Source organism: Corylus avellana, chromosome 3, assembly GCF_965113065.1.
Source record: "Corylus avellana chromosome 3, dhCorAvel1.hap1.2, whole genome shotgun sequence".
NCBI lineage: Eukaryota > Viridiplantae > Streptophyta > Magnoliopsida > Fagales > Betulaceae > Corylus > Corylus avellana.
This window is the reverse complement of record NC_142492.1, coordinates 16,803,591-16,823,663: the sequence shown is the minus strand read 5'-3', so window position 1 is coordinate 16,823,663 and position 20,073 is coordinate 16,803,591. Positions and strand designations below refer to the sequence as shown.

At 37.2% G+C, this 20,073-nt stretch overlaps 1 protein-coding gene across 1 annotated transcript; it reads left to right on the top strand.

The window, feature by feature from the left end:
* The first annotated feature begins 9,530 nt into the window (after positions 1–9,530).
* LOC132174252 (uncharacterized) lies at positions 9,531–9,979 on the top strand. The gene is made up of 2 exons (XM_059585939.2): positions 9,531–9,680; positions 9,755–9,979. The coding sequence occupies exons 1-2, from the start codon at positions 9,531–9,533 to the stop codon at positions 9,977–9,979; spliced, it is 375 nt and encodes a 124-aa protein (XP_059441922.2).
* The last annotated feature ends 10,094 nt before the right edge of the window (positions 9,980–20,073 follow it).

The window sequence follows — 20,073 nt, the reverse complement described above, 5'->3', positions numbered from 1 at the left end:
ATAAAGTCAAAGATCAAATGAAACACACAAAAATAAAATAACAAGATAAACTATGGGGCGCCTCCCATGAGCGCTAAGTTTAATGTCTTCAGCCAGACTGTGGTACTTTAAACTTGAAGTACCAATCTTTCCTTCTCTTGCACCAAAGTGAATGAATATTTTCTGTTGCAAGATGCTTCTGAGTGTTTATAAATCGAGGAGGACCACTCTGAGTCTTCTTAAACAGTTTCTCATCCCGAAGGGAATCTTGAACTGAAATAAAATAAGAAGAAAACTCAGGCAGCTTTTCTATCTTGACGTCCTGATGCAAACCTCAATCGACACGCTTTTGAGACCCAACAAACAATATTGGAATACTGACCCAAGAAAGCTAAAATTCAGATTTTTTTTTTATAGAAAACCCCGACCCAACGTTTACAAATGAAACGCGAACCAAAGGTATAAAGAAACAACCCCGACCCAACATTTATAAATGAAACGCGAACCGAAGGTATAAAGTTTGAACGCCACAAGGAAGAATCCTTGATAAGTTCACAAGTTCTTTTGAAGAACCAAAAGAAGACGCAAGCCTCACATTTTTTTCTAATTTTCATTCATGATGTCCATTACAATGAGTGCATGCTATTTATAAAGCATGGCTGAAAATATGACTACCTGCTTGCTATGGAAAGGAAATTAAATTGGTTCCAACATCGGAAAGTAAATAAAGTAAAAAAGACTAACTAATAAAAGCCTAAAATTAAGGTTGATTTGGTTTGAAATCAGCAGCTCCTCCATGCCAAAAATAGACTGAGATTGGCAATTAAATCACGCCTAAGGAAGGTCTTGAAATAGGTAAGTCAATCAACCAATTAATCGGCATGTAATTTGGCAAGTCAATCATCCAATTAATTGGTATGTAATTGGAAAGTCAATCAGCCATAATCAACCATTAATCCATGCCATTGCTAAGGAAATTATGCGCAATCAGCTCCGTCACTAGCTTGGATCAAATTTATTACACCTTCATCTCCCTTTGGGCCAAGCTTGGATTGCCCCATTTTAGAATCAGCCCAAATCTCTTGAATCAGCCCATTAAGTGATTCCTTGATCTTCTTGGATCTTGCTCTAGTAATAGGCCCAACTGGAACATGCAATGGATCCTTTAATGGTGCTTGTTGATTCTCATCACGTCCTCAATTTGGTCATCACATAACCCAAGAAGACTTCTCTCTTGGACTCTTGGTAATTCGGGAATAGGAGCTGATGTTGAAAAAGTCTTCGTGCTCTCTTCCTTTTCCCGATGTGATTCCTCTAGAACCTCAGTTTGCTCCTCCTTCCTCTCTTCCCCTTGATTTTCAACCGCTTCTTTACTCCTTAATGTGGTAATTGCTTGCACACGATGGTAAGTGCACTCTTCCTCCATGTATTGTTATTTAGGATTGGCAACAAACTGACTTTGACACTCTTCTTCGTGGTATTGTTGAGACAAATTGACAAGAGGTGGCTCCTCTTCATTAGCTTCTATCTTGGCAGTGTATTCCAATAGTTGCATATTGGCTTCATTGTGGCTAAGCAAGGAGTATGATTGACCAAGGAGTTGTGGAGATGGCTCCTCTTCTTGGTGTTGTGAAGGCCAATAGATGGGAGAAGGCTCCTCTTCATGATAATGTTGGGACAACTTGATGAGAGATGACTCCTGATCTGCAATTGAAAACATGGGACAAGTCTTAGTGGTGTGGTCAATATGGGAAGATATGGCACATACCTCGTCTTGTGTAACTTGTTGAATAGAGCACTGCTAAGATTAGTCATAACTTTCATGAGCATGTCTAGCTTTCTACATGGCAGCCATTTGAGCCTGAATTCCTCCATTGGTGCTCTCTTCATATATGCTATTTCCTTTGAGTCCTTGTCTCCCTTTAGATGGGAATTGTTGGGAGTTCTCACTTAAGGTCTCAAAGAGTTCTATGGCTTCCTTGTCGCTTTTCTCTATCAACATATAACCACAAGCTAAATCTAGAAGACTCTTGTTATGATCATTTAAACCCTCATAGAATGCCAATACCTGGTCGTCTTGAGATATATTGTGATGAGGGCATCTGAGAAGTAGCTCATTAAAGTGTTCCCATGCCTTTAAGAAAAGGTCTCCATCTCTTTGCTGGAAAGTCATAATTTTCCTTCTCAATTGCCTTGTCTTTTGGGTTGGGAAAAATTTCTTTAAGAACTTTGTGGCCATCTCATCCCAAGTATGAATAGAACCTGTGGCCAAAGAATTGTACCATGTCTTAGCATTATCTTTTAAAGAAAAAGGGAAGAGGATTAACCTGATTTCTTCTGGAGTTAAACCCTGAACATTTTGAGTCTTGTAGAGATCACAGAGTTCTCTAATATGCCAATATGGGTTCTCTGTAGGTGTACCTTTATAGTGTGGACTCATATTGAGCAGTGGAGATAAATCGTAACTGCTCTGCACAATGGGCTGGAAATTAATGCATGATGGTTGGTTGAGGATATGGGGAATGAATGAACTTTTCATAGGTCATCGCATCAGAGGTGTATTGTTTCTCAACATGATTAAAACAAAAAGAAAATTAAATAACAAAACAAAAATAAAAACAAAAATAAAAGAAATAAATCAGATCTTTAATTAGTGTAGTAACTGTGCTGCACTCTGGATCTGCGCTCGATCGTACTGGTGTGCTCGATCGCCCTGGTTGGGCGCTCGAGCGCACCTCTAGAGGCAAAACAAGAATGGCGGAAAAACTAGAAAAACAGAAAAATTTAAAACAAAAATAAATTAAAGGAAAAAAAAATTCTAAACAAAATCAAACAATCCCTGGTAGGGGTGGGCACGGGTCAGGGTGGGGCAGGTATCCGCCTTCTCCCCAACCCACCCCGCACCTTGTGGGTTTCAAAATTTCAACCCACCACCCGAGCACAGACAACAATACCTGCGCGGGTTCGGGTATTGCGGGGGGGGCGGGGGGGGGGGGGCAGATCATGGCGGGTATTGCGGGTTGTGCGGGTTCTTTTCCAGATCCTCTTTCTTCTCCTCCATTTTCATCAGATCCTCTCAGAACCCCGAGAATCAAACACTACCTACATCAAACGATTCAAACCTATAAACACAGAACCCCGAGAAGCAAACAAATATACACAACCTTGCATCAAACCTATAAACAATGAAAAAGAAAACCAAAGAATGATTCATGGAAGAGGTCTCGAGAGAGAAAAAAAACCTAGATCTACATGATCGTGGTCTGTGGAGGTGGGAGCGGCGCAATAGCAGTGATCTAAGGAGGTGAAGCGGCGATGTAGACTAGAAAGAGAAGCAGACGAGAGGCGGAAAGAGAGAACACACCGAAGAGAGAGCAAGGAAGACGAGAGAGAGCAAGGGAGACGAGAGAGTGAGAGGGAGAGAAAAGGGGGGAGGCAGCGCAAAAGAAAAGAGAGAGAGAGGCTGAATAGAGTAGGGTTAGGGTTTTTCAGTTTTAGACTTAAGCAGATGGGTCGGGGCGGGTACCCACAGAAGAAACACTTAAAACCCGCAACCCGACCCGCCTTGCATGGGTTGAAAGAATCCTACCCGAACCTGCAAAAAAACACAGGAAACCCGGGTTAGAGGCGGGGCGTGGCGAGTTTACGAGCTGGGCAGGTTTTTGCCCACCCCTAATCCTTGGCAACAGCATCAAAAACTTGTTGTGCCAAATAGTACATAAATTAATAGATAATATTTAGTACGTTTTAACTCGCAAGTGCTCAAGATTAAAACAATAGTATAGTGTAGTAAGTACGAGATCGATCCCACGAGGATTGTGATTTTGTTTAGAATTAATTAAAAATATCAACTTGTCACTGAATTGATATTGTGAAAAAGAAATAAAAAGATCTAAAGATAAATGGAAAACTAAAGGTAGGGCTTTGATATCCACCACTAATTATATTTAGATAATATATGAATATGCCAATGTTTTGATCATGTCATGTATATATCTAATGTTTGTCAACCTAAGGGCATGGATGTCTACTCCTTAAGCTATTGATTTCCCTAAGCAACGAATTAGGCATCAGTGTCTACTCGTTAAGCTATTGATTTCTCTAAGCAACGAATTAGGCATGGGTGTCTACTCTAATTCTTTTCCTTTTAAAAGGATTTAGCATGGGTGTCTACTAAGTTGTTCTTTGAGAAAGCATAATTCTGTGGAAATCGACAAACACATGAGGCCTAGGGCATGGGTGTCTACTCCCGGTTCCCCATGTTGATTAACCCAAGAACCCAGTGTGGATTTCTTTTGTTACTTTTATTAAAGACAGGACTCGGTCATCCAAATTGATTTAACTAACTAACCCATACCACATGCATATAATGGCCAGTCACATACATATGAGGAATTTATGAAAACAGGAATCAATCAAGTTAAATATCACAACATGATCATCACAAAGGCGCCAATATTGAAATATTAAATAAGCATAATTAGGTTTTCAATCTAGCCCTCTTTAAAAGTTAGTTATACATAATTAAAATAAAACTAAAAAGAGAAGGTAAAGAAAGAACCGAAAACCGCTCCTACAAGTAGCCTCTAATATCTCTCCCCAAAGTTGTCTCCTTCCAATTGTCTATCGAATTGTAAGGCTTAGAGGTCTATTTAAAGGGCTTAGGAGATTCCTAGAAGCCCTAGTAATCCTAGGAAGTTTGGAGATTTAAGTCCTAGTCCAACTAGGATAAAGAAAACCTTAGTCCAAATCGGAATAGGATTCGCTAAGAATTACGTTCCTATCTTGCAGGGTGATTTTGGCATAGCGGTGCTCCGAATTAGGAAAATTATATTTCACAATGATTTGTAGCATTGTGAGTTGGATTTCCAACGCCGTTTGAATCACCTCAATCGGATATTTGAACGGAATGTTATGGTCAAAATACCAAGATGTATGCAAAATCCAATCCAATCCGATTTTGACTCCAATTTGAGAAATTCCGATTGAATTCTTTCCTTTATTTGATTAAACTTAACCATGATTGGTTAAGCTTAACCATATCTTCTAGGTCTTCCCAATTTTCCCTTTAGGCTTGGAACTTTTCCGGAAACACTTTCTTTTCTTTCAAAAACCTATAAAACAAAGAAAATACAAAAAGGAAGTAAAATAGCACAAACTAACAATACTAAGGAATTAATACATATAAGTTTAAAAGCTAAAATATGAATATTTTGGCACTTAACAAATGTTAGTGTATATTATTTATTACGTATTCATACGTATAGAATTATATTTAAGACTAATTACATATACAATTAATTTGTGTTCTATATATATATGATGACACTTGATATATAGCTATTATAGCCTCATGTCAAGTGTCATCATTACCTACAATAGGTTTTTTGCTCTGCAAATAATAAATACTAAGATTTCTGTTCAAACAATCAAAATGGTTGATGACTGCATATTCAATAATAACAATGTACGTCTTAATTGTGAAGCTTAATATATATATCGATTCATAGATTTCATACACATCATATTCAAATGACAATGTGGTGATTATAATCTTTGACGAAATGATTAGCATATCATCGATCTGCGCACTCTAAAACAGTGTTGTACTAACCCATGTACAAATATCAGTTGGTTCAAGTCAGCGCTAGATAGCAATTGCTTGGACGTATATATATATATATATATATATATAGCATGTGGCGATGGTTCTGCTGAGCTTTACTGTTTATGCTGTAAGAGCTGCTTGGTATAATATATATGCACTGCAAGAGCTTTAATTTATTTATGCTAGTCATCTTAATATATAATGAATCCTCATATTTTCGTTCAATAACACTATGGTTTGAATAATCTCATATGAAATTATTAGTATTAGACATTTATTAAAATTGACAATATCATATGAATCCTCCTCATTTTGTGCTATATGTAAAACAAAATGATATAACTATTATTTATAAAAAACACATCCTTCTCAATATATAAGAGCCATTTTTTCATGTAAATAAAATAAAATAAAATAAAATAAAATAAAATTTATTTTACACATCATGTGGCACGTTACTAACTGGCCTTGGGAATGCCAGCTGCCACGCGTGCTTGCCCGGCCCCCTTCTTCTTCCTTTTCTCTTCTTTTTTCTTTTTCCCCCTCTTTTTTTTCGCTCCTCCTGTGCTGCATCTCCCTTTCTTTTTTTTTCTTCTAATCCGATCCCGTCGCCAGCCAACAACTCAGCCGTTTTCTCTCACGCTCTCCGTTGTTTTCTCTCTCACTCACTCTCTCCTCCATCGCCCAGTGTCTTAGTCATGCTCTCACCACCAAAATCACCTCCAACCGTCACTCTCTCTCCCTCTGCTAGTACTTCGGCTGCCATACCCTCTGCATCTCCGTTGATCTCCTCTCTGCAGGTATACATATGCATAAATCTGTTGATTATGTTGTTGATTTAATCGAACAATCTTTGCAGTCTATATATATAGTGTATATTATAATTGGCCTTGCTTTTCTGCAGTAGTGTATGCGGTGTATATAGGATCAAAATTTTATGTTAAGTAATTAACTTATTTGTATGAAATATGTGATACACTATAAATCCCATGTTTGTATGAGAGGTACGTAAGTATGTAGGATTGTTATATATGAGCATGCATGCAATATATATATATATATATATATATATATATATATATATAGACACTTGTAGGGTAATTAGTTTGGATTTAGCTAGATTTTTTATTAGGGGTAGGTTTTACAAATTAACCTCATGATTAAGTCCAAATAATGTAAATATTTAAATCCAAAAAATTGCAACAGAAACATAATATAGATTTATTTTATTTATGGTTCCCATTACAAATGCTTTTAAATTTGTTTTATATAATTTGATTTAGGTTTTGCAAATTTAGATTAGGGTACATGTTATTAAAAAAATACTACTCCTCGCGACTTGGGCGCATCCATGTCTATTCCATCTGAACCTCCGTCATTGACCCAGCTGGGTTTATTGCCTCACGGCTATTTCGATCGGCCACCACATAGCAACGTACACGTGGATGATAGTGAGACACAAGCCGATGACGACATGGATGATGAGACAGATGACCCATTGGATTGCCAACCCGTTGGACCTGTTGGGCAAGTGTTGGGTGTCAAAGAGGTTTGGACAATAGGTATGCATGCTAGTCAAGGTTGAAATATATACATATTTGTTTACGCATATTTTTGTATATATGTAGTTATAAGCATTCACTTCCAATTAATTTCGGTACTCATTTATGTGTGTGTTAAACATCAATGCAGATTTAGAGGATAAAATTGAAGTGATATATATAAATGATTCGCTCCAGTTGGGGGACATCCCCCCCAAGAAAAGGATCGTGGTGGAGTATAATGGCGCGTGGCAGCTAATAGGACATAGCAGGCCAAAATTAAGATGGGTGATGGGCAAGACTATCAGGAGTGGGGCTTTCCATAGGATTTCTGACGATTAGACGAAGGTACTAGACAACAAGAAGGAGGATTTATGGGGCTCATTGATGGTATGTGAAATGTTACGATATTCTTAATTTACAATCATATGTACATAGCAGCTATTTTATTTATTTTGTGAAATGATTAGTTGATGGTTGTTGCGCCAAATACTACCTAAATTAATAGATAATATTTAGTACGTTTTAACTCGCAAATGCACAAGATCAAAACAATAGTATAGTGCAGCAAGTATGAGATCGATCCTATGGAGATTATTGATTTTATTTAGAATTAATTAAAATATCAACTTTGTCACGAAATTGATATTATGAAAATAAATAAAGATAAAGATAAAGGTAAAGGTAGGTCTTTGAAATCCACCACTAAGCATGCTCAAATAATATAACAATATGCCAATGCTCTAATCATATTATGAATACCTAATGTTTGCTAACCTAAGGATATGGGTGTCTACTCCTTAAGCTATTGATCTCCCTAAGCAACGAATTAGGCATGGGTGTCTACTCTAATTCTTTTCTTTCTTAAAGGATTTAGCATGGATGTCTATTAAGTTGTTCTTTAAGAAAACATAAATCTATGGAAATCGACAAACACATGAGGCCTAAGGCATGAGTGTCTACTCCCAGTTCCCCATGTTGATTAACCCAAGAACTTGCGTTCTTACATTGCGGGACTATTTCACAATGATTTGTATCATTTTGATAGCTTTCCAATGCCACTTGATATTTGAGCTAAAAGTTATGGTCAAAATATTGAGACATGTGCAAAATCCAAATTTTAATCCAATCCGATTTTGATTCTAATTTGAGAAATTCCGATTTAATCTTTTCCTTTATTTGATTAAACTTAACCACATCATATAGGTCCTCTATTATGATTGGTTAAGCTTAACCATATCTTCTAGGTCTTCCTAATTTGCCCTTTAATCTTGGAACTTTTCCGAAAGCCTTTCTTTTCTTCCATGACCTATAAAACAAAGAAAATACACAAAGGAAATAAAATAGCACAAACAAACAAAACTAAGGAATTAACAAATATAAGTTAAGGGCTAAAATACGAATATTTTGGCACTTAACACACCCCCAAACTTATATATTGCTAGTTCCTTAGCAATACGAAACTAAAAACAAAATGAAAAACAGAAAAAAAAAAAAAAAAAAAAAAAAAAAAAAAAAAAAAGATAAACTCCATCAAAGAATTGGAATTTTAAAGTCTAATCACTTACAAAAGATAGGTTAAGGCATCACAAGTTTGAAACTATGTAAAGTGAATTAGCACATAAATATAAAGCTTCCAATTAATTCCAATGTGCAAAGTCTCAATATCTCAAAGTTCATTGAAATCTCCATTAGAATGAATAGCTATGGCATAACTTTTCTTTTTCTCTTTTTCTTTTTTTTTTTTTTCAAGTTTTTTCTTTTTCTTTTTGGTTAGGCTGTGCAATGTTTGGTTCCCTTAAGCTTTCTAATTGACCCATGTAGCGAGTATTAGGTCAATGACTCCCAAACCAGATAGTTTTAGGGCATTAGGTGTAAAACACCCCTAATGACTTACTAACTCAAGTCAAAAAGGCTACGAAACCAAACTGACCATGACATTAACCAAATCAAAATTCTTTATCTTTTGACGTGAACACTCAATGCTTAATGAGGCAAGAGGTCTAGTTACTTAGTGAAAAGCTTATCAATGATCATTTTTTTTTCTTATATATATATATATATGCCAAAGTATCCATCTAATAAATCATCCAATTTCACCCAAGACATAGAATCACACATCAGATTTTCATATCATACCCCACAAATTATGCGTTAATGTGCTTGTGTAAGATTAGATCAAACATGTGAATTCTCAACTGCCCTACTAATTTCAGAATTAGGTGAAAATAGGATTAGTTTAGATAGAAATTAACTTTCACAACACAATTCCCTGCGGATTCGACCTTGCATTTGCATAAACTATATTGTAAACGACTCATGCACTTGTGAGTACTTTTAAAACTCACAACATGTCAGAAGTCATCCAACATTAGTTTCTAGATATAAGTCATGGAGCGTCCATGATGACAATCCTGAAAGAGATGTTTAGAGAGCAAAGTCGTGCTGCTAAGTCAGACACGATGAGAACTTTGTTAAATATAAAGATGGTTGAAGGATCTCCAATGAGGGAGCATTGTTTGGTGATGATAGCCATGCTCAACACACTAGAGGTATTGGGTATTGAGATTGATGGAGAATCTCAGATAGATATGATTCTACATACCCTTCCAATTCATTCAATCAGTTAAGGCTAAATGAGTTGATGGACAAAAAGGAATACACATTTGCAGAACTGATGAATGAGTTGATCGCTGCGAAAAACATCCTAAAGTCCAAAGTCATAGTTAACTTTGCTCGTGCTTCTGATAAAGGACCAAAAGGTTCAAAGAAGCATCTTAAACCAGTTGCAAACTTGTTGTCAAAAAGTTTAAGAAATATGGCAAATGGACAAAAGGCAAGAAAGTGGTAAGTGTCACCACTTGATAATCCTGGACACTAGAAGAATGAATGCCCCAAGTATCTTGCTTCCAAAGGTCAAGGTAATGTATCTTCCTTTCTGGTTGAAACATGTCTAGTTGTGAATCCACCAGATTCCTGGTGTGTGGATTCAGGATCAACTAATCATGTCTGCAATTCATTGCAGGAGTTCCAGGTAACCAAGGAATTGAGTAAAGGAGAGATATGCCTGATGCCTGGGGATGGAACTAAAGTTCCAGTACACTCCATTGGAATTGTTAGATTATTTTTTAATTCAAAGGTCTTAACATTGTGTTGTGCCAAATACTACCTAAATTAATAGATAATATTTAGTACGTTTTAACTCGCAAGTGCACAAGATCAAAACAATAGTATAGTGCAGCAAGTACGAGATCGATCCCACAGAGATTGTTGATTTTATTCATAATTGATTAAAATATCATCTTTGTCACGAAATAGATACTATGAAAATAAAGAAAGATAAAGATAAAGGTAGGGCTTTGATATCCACCACTAATCATGCTTAAATAATATAACAATATGCCAATGCTCTAATCATATTATGAATACCTAATGTTTGCCAACCTAAGGGTATGGGTGTCTACTCCTTCAGCTATTGATTTATCTAAGCAACGACTTAGGCATGGTTGTCTACCCTAATTCTTTTCTTTCTTAAAGGAATTAGCATGGGTGTATACTAAGTTGTTCTTTAAGAAAGCATAAATTTGTGGAAATTGACAAACACATGAGGCCTAGGGCATGGGTGTCTACTCCCAGTTTTCCATGTTGATTAATCCAAGAACTCGGGGTGAGATTCATTTGTTACTCTATTAAACCCAGGACTCGATCATTCAAATTGATTTAAATAACTAATCCATACCACATGCGTATAATGGCCAATCACACACATATGACAAATTCAATAAAATAGGAATTAATCAAGTTAAGCTTTACAATATGATTATCACAAAGGCGCCAATATTGAAATATTAAATAAACATAATTAGGGCTTCAATCTAGCCCTGCTAAAGTATTAGTTACACATTATTAAAATAAAGGGAAAAGAGAGAACTAAAAACTGCTCCTAAAAGTAGCCTCCAAATTCCCCTCTCCAAAGTTGTGCCTCTAGATCCCCCAAATTGTGAGGTTTTGAGGTCTATTTATAGGATTAGAAATACTCTAGAAAACCTAGTAAAATCGTAGGGTTTAGTCCTAGTGCAACTAGAATTCTAAAAACCCTAATATGGAAAGAAATATAAGTCTGGCTGCAGCTTCTGGAATTCTCCAGCGCACGGGTGCGCTCCATCACACAGCTGCGATCGATCGTGTGTCTTTTGGGCTTGATCCCCATGCGATCGAGTATTCTCTGGTGCGCACGAGCGCACACCTTGCTCTTCACGGCTAGACCTCTCTGGAAGTGCGCTCAATCGCACTACCATAATGCTTTTTCTTGCTTCAAATCTTCTAGCTATTTTCCAATTTTGTCCTTTAAGCATGATACTTCTAGGAATGCTTTCTTTTCTTCCAAAAACCTATAAAACAAAGAAAATACAAAAAGGAAATCAAATAGCATAAACTAACAAAACTAAGGAATTAGCAAATATAAGTTAAGGGCTAAAATATGAATATTTTGGCACTTATCATACTCCCAAACTTACATATTGCTAGTTCCTTAGCAATATGAAACTAAAAACAAAATGAAAAACAAAAAACAAAAAGATAAATCCATCTTTTGTGGGATGTACGATTGCATTTAGCATATGCAACAAGCCTTTTAAACCTCTAGGAATTTCCTAGAAGACAAGTGAAGTCTCTTGAGGGTTTTCCAGGAATGTTACCCACAAACATCATACAAGAGTTCATGTTATCCAAAACTCAAGTGTCACTCAGAACCATGATTTTCATTGATTTGCAAGCTTAAAAAGATAAACTTCATCTTCATAATGAATTGGAATTTTAAAGTCTATTTACTTACAAAAGACATGCTAAGGTATCACAAATTGGAAATAGTGAAAAATGAATTAGCACATCAATATGAAGCTTCTAATTATTTCCAATTTGCAATGTTTCAATATCTCAAAGTTTATTGAAATCCCCATTAGAATGAATAACTATGGCATAACTTTTCTTTCTCTCTCTCTCTTTTTTTTTTTTTTTTTAGAGTCAAGCTGTGCAATGTTTGGTTCCCTTAAGCTTTCTAATTGACCCATGTAACGAGTGTTACGCCAATGACTCCCAAACCAGGTGGTTTTAGGGCATTAGGTGTAAAACAGCCCTAAGGACTTACTAACTCAAGTCAAAAAGGCTACGAAACCAAACTAACAATGACATTAACCAAATCAAAATTCTTCACCTTTTGACGTGAACACTCAATGCTTTGAGGCAAGAGGTCCAGTTACTTAGTGAAAAGCTTATCAATGATCATCATTTTTTTCTGTACTCTTTTTTCTCTTTTTTATATATATAAATATGTTAAAGTATCCATCTAATAAGTCATCCAGTTTTACTCAAGACATAGAAACATACACATCAGACTTGCCTATCATACCCCACAACTTATGTGCTAATGTGCTTCTGTAAGATCAGATCAAACATGTGAATTCTCAAATGCACTAAGCAAGTAACCAAACTGAAAAGCTCTATCATTAGATCATGTGTTCAAAATTTTAAGCTCACCAATGAGAATCAAATCACAATTTTTAAGATCAACCAAAATTTTAAGACAACATGAACATGCATATTTTTTTTTTTCTTTTTCAAAAATGGAACAAAGTGTGTGTAAAGTGTCTCCCATACCCCCAAACTTAAATTACACATTGTCCCCAATGTGTGTATAACATGGAAAGATCTTACCTGGGAGATGGATGACCCGTCTGGAATGGCATGGCTCATAGCACACCCCTAAACTTGAACTAAAGCACACTTGTTCCTGAAAATTAAAACACTAAAGTTACAAAGGAAAACAAAACGAAACTAAAAATAACCAACAAAAAAATAAAACAGGATATGATATGGGGTGCCTCCCATGAGCGCTAAGTTTAACAGTCTTCTGCAAGATTGTGGCACTTTAAACTTGAAGCATCAGTCTTTCCTTCTCTTGAACTAAAGGGAATGGATTTTTTCCATTGTAAGGTGATTCCAAACGTTTATAGATCGAGGAGGACCACTTTGAGTTTTCTCCAAAAGTTTCTCATCCGGGAGGGAATCATGAACTGGATAATACTCAAGGGATTCATCTATCTTGGCACGCTTTACTAATATAATAGAAAGTCAAGGCTCTGGGAAATGAGTAGGATGGAGCCTTGACTTGAGCATTGTACAAGTGCTTAAGGCTCCTTCGGGCCATGGCCACAACTATTATATAAGGCAAGGCTTGGAAGCAAGCTATCAGCGCTTATCGGCAAGAACTAGGCTTGGCTTGGTTAGTAGTGCCCGCATATTCTGTCTCGCCCACCTGCTGGCCCATTAATTCTTCAGAGCGGGCCGGCAAGCCGGGCGGACGGGTACCATCGAAGAAGTGCCTCAACGCCCCGCAGCCACTACTTTGACTCCTTTTATGCAATTATGAACTCCATGGAACTTTGCAATTTGCTCAACAAATAACTCCATCAGACTTCCCTCTTGGATTCTTGGTAATTCAGGAATAGGAGCTGATGTTGAAGAAGTCTCAGTGCTCTCTTCCTTTTCCCAGTGTAGATCTTCTAGAACCTCAATTTGCTCATCTTCTTCCACCTTGTTGTTCTCAGGAGTGGAATCCAAGGTCCAGATCAAATTCATATTGAGCAAAGTGCTCTTCCAATGGATCCTCCAGACTTGGCTCGCTAAACATCTCAACTTGCTTGAGGAACTTGTCAAGATCCAGGTCAAATTCAAATTGATCAAAACGGTCATGCAATGGATCCTCAAGACTTGGCTCATTAGAAGTCCCAGTAGACTCAAGTAGCTTGTCCAGGTTTAGGTCACCACCAAATTCATCAAAGCACTCTCCCAAAGGATCCTCAAGACTTGGCTCATTAGAAGTTTTGAGCATGCTCAAGTAGGCTGTCCAGGTCTAGGTCACCTCCAAATTGATCAAAATGCTCTCCCATCGCATCCTCAAGACTTGGCTCACAAAAACTCTCCACAACAGTTTCTTCATTCCCAGGGGTGGTGGTTGTTTGCTCATGATAGTAAGTGCACTCATCCTCCATGTAGTGCTCATTAGGATTGGCCACCAACTGACTTTGACACTCTTCTTCTTCTTCTTTAAGTATATTTGTCGTGGAAAAATCTACCTAAATTAATAGGTAAATAATTGTACGTTTTACCTGCAAGTGCACAAGGTCAACATGGTAGTATAAGGTGCAAGTACAGGATCATTCCCACGAGGATTGCTGAATTTATGTTTAAAAATAAATTCCTTAAGCAAAAGCAAAATAAAATTGATTGTTGATGTGATGATTACAAAGGGTAGGGCTTCGATATCTACTACTAATTATATTAAACTAGTATATCAATATGCCAATGCTTTGATCAAGTTATGCATATTTAATGTTTGCCAACCTAAGGGCATGGGTGTATACTCCTTAAGCTATTGATTTCCCCAAGCAACGAGTTAGGCATGGGTGTATACTCTAACTCTTTTCTTTCCTAAAGGATTTAGCATGGTATATACTAAGTTGTTCCTTAGAAAAGCATATGTTCTATGGAAATCGACAAACACACAGGGCCTAGGGCATGGGTGTATACCCCCGGTTCCCCATGTTGATTAACCCAAGAATCGCGGTGTGGATTCTTTTGTTACTTAAGTTAAACCCAGGACTCGGTCATCCAAATTGATCTAACTAAAAAGTCCAAACCACATGCACATGTTGATCAGGCATACACATATGAGGAATTTATGCAAGCAGGTATTAATCAAGTTAAATAGCACAACATGATCATCACAAGGCGCCAATATTGAAATATTAATTTAACATAACTAGAGCTTCAATCTAGCCCTACTAAGTAAATTAGCTACACATAGAGTTGATGTTAAACATCTTCATAAAATAAAAGAAAGGAAAGAATAAACTCGAGACTTGACTTGAGAGCTCCTCTTCTTCTCCCTTCTCCAAGCCTCCTTATTCTAAAGGCTTAGGAGTCTATTTATAGGCTTTAGAAGTCCTTGGAAAAGTAGTAAACCCTAGGGATTTCGTAAGGTTCAATCCTATTACAATTGGGAGTTTGAAAAACCCTAATATGGAAATAAGGACATTATAGCCTCCACTTGGAATGCCTCCTGTGCACGGGTGCCCTCGATTGTAGCCCGTGTGCGCTCGATCGCAGGTCTGCGATCGCTCCTTCTTTTGGCTTGCGCTCGATCGCTCCTGGCCTAGCTTGTGCAGTATCTTCTCTGGTATTGCGCTCGATCGCAGGTACCCTGCAATTGATCGCAGTACCAGGGAGCTCCAATTTTTTCATCTTCTCTTTTTGAGCCTAAATCACCCAGTTTTACTTCACTTTCTTCCAAAAGCCTGTAAAAACATAAAAAATGCAAAAAGGAATTAAAATGGCCTAATTAACTACAACCAAGGGATTAAAACATGTAAGATAAGGGCCGAAAATATGAATATTTTAACGCTTATCACACCCCCAAACTTACATATTGCTAGTCCCTTAGCAATACAAAATTAAAAACTAAATGGAAACTGAGAACAAAAAGATAAATCCATCTTTTGTGGGATGTACAATTGCATTTAGCGTATGCAACAAGCCTTTTAAACCCCAATGAATTCCCTAGTGGACAAGTGAATTCTCGTGAGGGTTTTCCAGAAATGTTACCCACAAACATCATGCACAGTTCATGTTATTCCAAAAATTAAAGCATCACTTCAAAACCATGATTCTCATTCATTAGCAAGCTTAAAAAGATAAACTCCATCTTCAAAATGAATTGGAATTTTTAAAATTTTATTACTTACAAAAGACATGCTAAGACATCACAAGTTTGAAAATAGGGTAAAGTGAACTAGCATATAAATATAAAGTTTCCAATTGTTTCTAATGTGCATTGTCTCAATATCTCAAAGTTCACTGAAATCCCTATTAGAATGAACAACAATGGCATATTTTTCTCTTTCTTCGTCTTTTTTTTTTTTTTTTCTTCGTCAGGTTGTGCAATGCTTGATTCCCTTAACCCATGTAACGAGTGTTAAGTCAATGACTTCCAAACCAGATGGTTTTAGGGCATTAGGTGTAGAGACACTCCTAGGACTTACTAACTCGAGTCAAAAAGGCTACGAAACCAAACTAACCATGACATTAACCAAATCAAAATTCTTCACCTTTTGACGTGAACACTCAATACTTTGAGGCAAGAAGTCCAGTTACTCAGTGCAAAGCTTATCAATGATCATATTTTTCTTTTTTTTTTTCTCCACATATATATATGCCAAGGTATCCATCTAATAAATCATCCAGTTTCACTTAAGACATAGAGACACACATTAAACTTTCATGTCATACCCCACAAATTATGTGCTAATGTACTTATGTAAGATCAGATCAAACATGTGAATTCTCAACTGTCCTAAGCAAGTAACCAAACTGAAAAACTCAATTATTAGATCATGTGTTCAAAATTTTAAGCTCACCAATGAAATCAAATCACAATTTTTAAGATCAACTAAAATTTTAAGACAAACATGAACATGCATATATTTTTTCTTTTTGAATTTTTTTTTTTCACAAATAAAATAAAACTGGGACAAAGTGTGTGTAAAGTGTCTCCCATACCCCCAAACTTAAATGACACATTGTCCCCAATGTGTCTAAATAAAGGAAAGAGTGTACTCGGGATATGGTGGACATAGTCTTGGAAAGGATGGCTCATAGCACACCCCCAAACTTGAATTGAAGCACACTTGTCCCTGTAAAATCATAAAACACACAAACAAGTAAAAAGGAACAAAACTGAAACGAAATAATTTTTTTTTTTTTCGCAGAAAAATAATTATGGGATCCTGCCAAGTGCACTCGATCGCACGCATGGTGCATTCGATCGCACTAACAGAATGCGATGGAATGACAAATGGGAAGCTGCGATCGATGGCATCGCAGTAACAGAATGCAAAAAATGTAAGAAAAGACTTAAAACACAAAAACACCAGAATAAAACACAACAAACAGAAACAAATAAAAATAAAACAAAAGGATATGCTATGGGGTGCCTTCCATGAGCGCTAAGTTTTATGTCTTCAGCTAGACTGTTGTCCCCTCTTAATGTTGCCCAGAAGTAGATGCTCCAGATGGTGGTGGTAACCGAGCTAGGATGGATCGCATCAAATTTAGCTAAACGTTTGTCCATGGCGACCTTATCTTCCCTAGCTTCCCTTCTTTGATCAGCTAGCTCTCTCCGAAGACCGTCCATTTGCTCACAAAGGGATCGATATTGGATGGCTCGAATATCAATTGAGGCCTCTTCATCAGCTTCTGCTACCGGCTCAGCTGCTGGTTCATCTTTAGCCATTGGCTCGACCTCCTCTATCTCTTCCTCCTCTTCTAGAAGGGCTTGGGGCATATAAGAGCAACTCTTATTCCATTGGTGAATGCCAATTATGGGAGTATTTGTGACTGGTTCGTCCGCTGCAGTGCCCTTGATGCCCTTTTTTCGAAGAATATATGTGATCAAGTATGGGAACGGCAACCCCCATGAGTGAGTGGACTCTGCTCCCCCAACATGCACTCCATTCCAAAATTTATGGATTTGATTCCAAATAATTTTGGGAATGGAATACTAGGCATCCTTGTGAAAGGCGTAGAGGGTTTGTAGAAATTGATCTCGCCTTTGAGTTTTGTGTCCCAAAGGGAAGGCATTGTGATGAAGCACCGAGTCCATGAACCATAACCTTCGCGGCAACTTGGACCGGCTGCCAGCATTGTGGTGGGCATCTGCATAGTCCCCTTGGCACATGTCTTCGATGATCTCCGCCACATAATATCGGGCCGGGTGCTCGGCAAGATTTGCAATTTTGGGAGGATGCTCATCATTGCACTACAAGGCGGTGGCTATGTCGGCCCTCGTCACATGAACAATTTGGCCTTGAACTTTGGAGGAGAGAGCAGCCGGATTATCACAGTCATGAGAAAGCTTGGCATAGAATTCCACGACCAACTTTTGGTAGACGGTAGAAGTGACCGGTTTAAAGAGCTTCTTGAGGCCCCTTCGCCTAAACTCGGCAACCACCCATCGAGTCGCCTCATTATGTTGAAAATCTTCTCTTATGGTGAAGGTGGTTTCAAACAGTAGCTCCCGCTCTTCAAAAGCTGGTGGTGGAGAAATCTCATGAGCTCCTAACCCTCTGGAAGATGAAGCACGTGTTCTAGGCATTTGGGACTTGGTTGGGGACTTTTGTCGAACACATAGTGTGCACTCCGATTGACCACAATGACAACTTCGGCCTAGGATGTTCCAAACCCCCTGCAAAAACACAAACAATTCCAACACAGAGCCAATGTGGGTGGGTAAACACCCACAATTACGAGAAAAATTGAAAAAAATAGGAAGTTGGATGAATGTTTGGAGAGATTGAGGGTTGGGGGTGAGAATGGGCCGTATGAGGTGGTTTACGGTGAAAGAGGGTGGTATGGTGGCCGGAGAATGATGTATGTGGTGGTGGTGTGGTGATATTTGTGAAACTAAGGTGTAAGATGGGAGGAAGATGAGTGCCGGAGGGGGAGGTTTTGTGGAGATCCTATACGGCGCCGGAATAGTGATATGTGGGTGATAAGTGTCAAATATTGCATATTTGGACCCCTTTATTTATATTAGTTAATCCTTTAGTTGTGTCGTTATTTAATATTTTGTGTTAGTTTTGTGTTTTTAATATTTTGTAGGTCATTGAAGAAAAACTGCAGCTTTAAAGAGAAAAATGCAAAGTTTGGAAGAAAGAATACGTTGAGAAGACCTAGATTGTGTGGTTAAGTCTAACCAAATCCAAGAAATAGTTTAAATCATATTAAATCAGATTAAAGTTCAGATTGGATAAGATTTCGGATCGGATTCAAATTTAGATTCTGCACACGTCTTAGTATTTTGACCACAACTCTCTGCTCAGATATCGGATTGAAGTGATTCAAACGGAATTGGAAAGCTAGATCAAAATACTACAATTTGTTGTGAAATAGGATTTTCGTAATTCTGACAGTTTCTATGCCAAAATCGCCCCGTAATTAAAGGACACAAATCTGGACGAATCCTATTCCGATTTCAGACTTCTATTTTAATTGGGAGACAGACCTCCGAATTATCTAGGTTTACTTGGGCTTCTAGGACTTCCCTAAACCTATAAATAGACTTCTTTGCATTAAAGAAAACAGACACAATCCCAGAGAGCAAAATTCTTTTGTTTAGTTTTTTCTTTAGGTTTAGGTTTAGGTTTAGATTTTATTTTTTATGTTGAGCTAAATTCCCAACTAAGGTTGGGGATGAAGCCTCACCGATGAAGAACAACATCACTTTTATGTAAGTTTTTATTATTATGATTTTATTGGGTTTTATATTTCAATTGTTTTACTTCTAATCAATTGTGTGGAGTAATTCTTGGATATCTCTTGTGATTCAAGGATACATGTGATGATTTGAGATAATTTCATATGATTGATTGCTTGGCTTTTAACTCATAAAAATTGGATATCCCTTGTGATTTGTTCTACGGATACATCCGGTGTTTCAATTAAATTTGGATTCCTTTTGTGATTTGGTCAATGAATGGATACATTGGATGGTTTTGATTAATTCTTTGAAGCATAGTAAAACATAACTATGATTTAATTTGTGAGAACTTCGGATTAATATTGATGAACATAAAGTATGTTGTTATGATTTGGTGAGTGTGAATTCCCAAACCTTAGTACATTTATCCTTAGATTTACTTATTTTATTTAGTTTATGTTTATCCTTTAATTTTCAAAACTCAAAAATCAAAACCCTTTTGGAACTAGATTAGGATTTAATTAGTTTAGATATAAATTGCTCTTTCAAAAATACAATTCTCTGTGGGATCGACCTCGCACTTGCAATCCATTAAACTACAATTGATTCGTGCACTTGCAAGTTAAATAAAT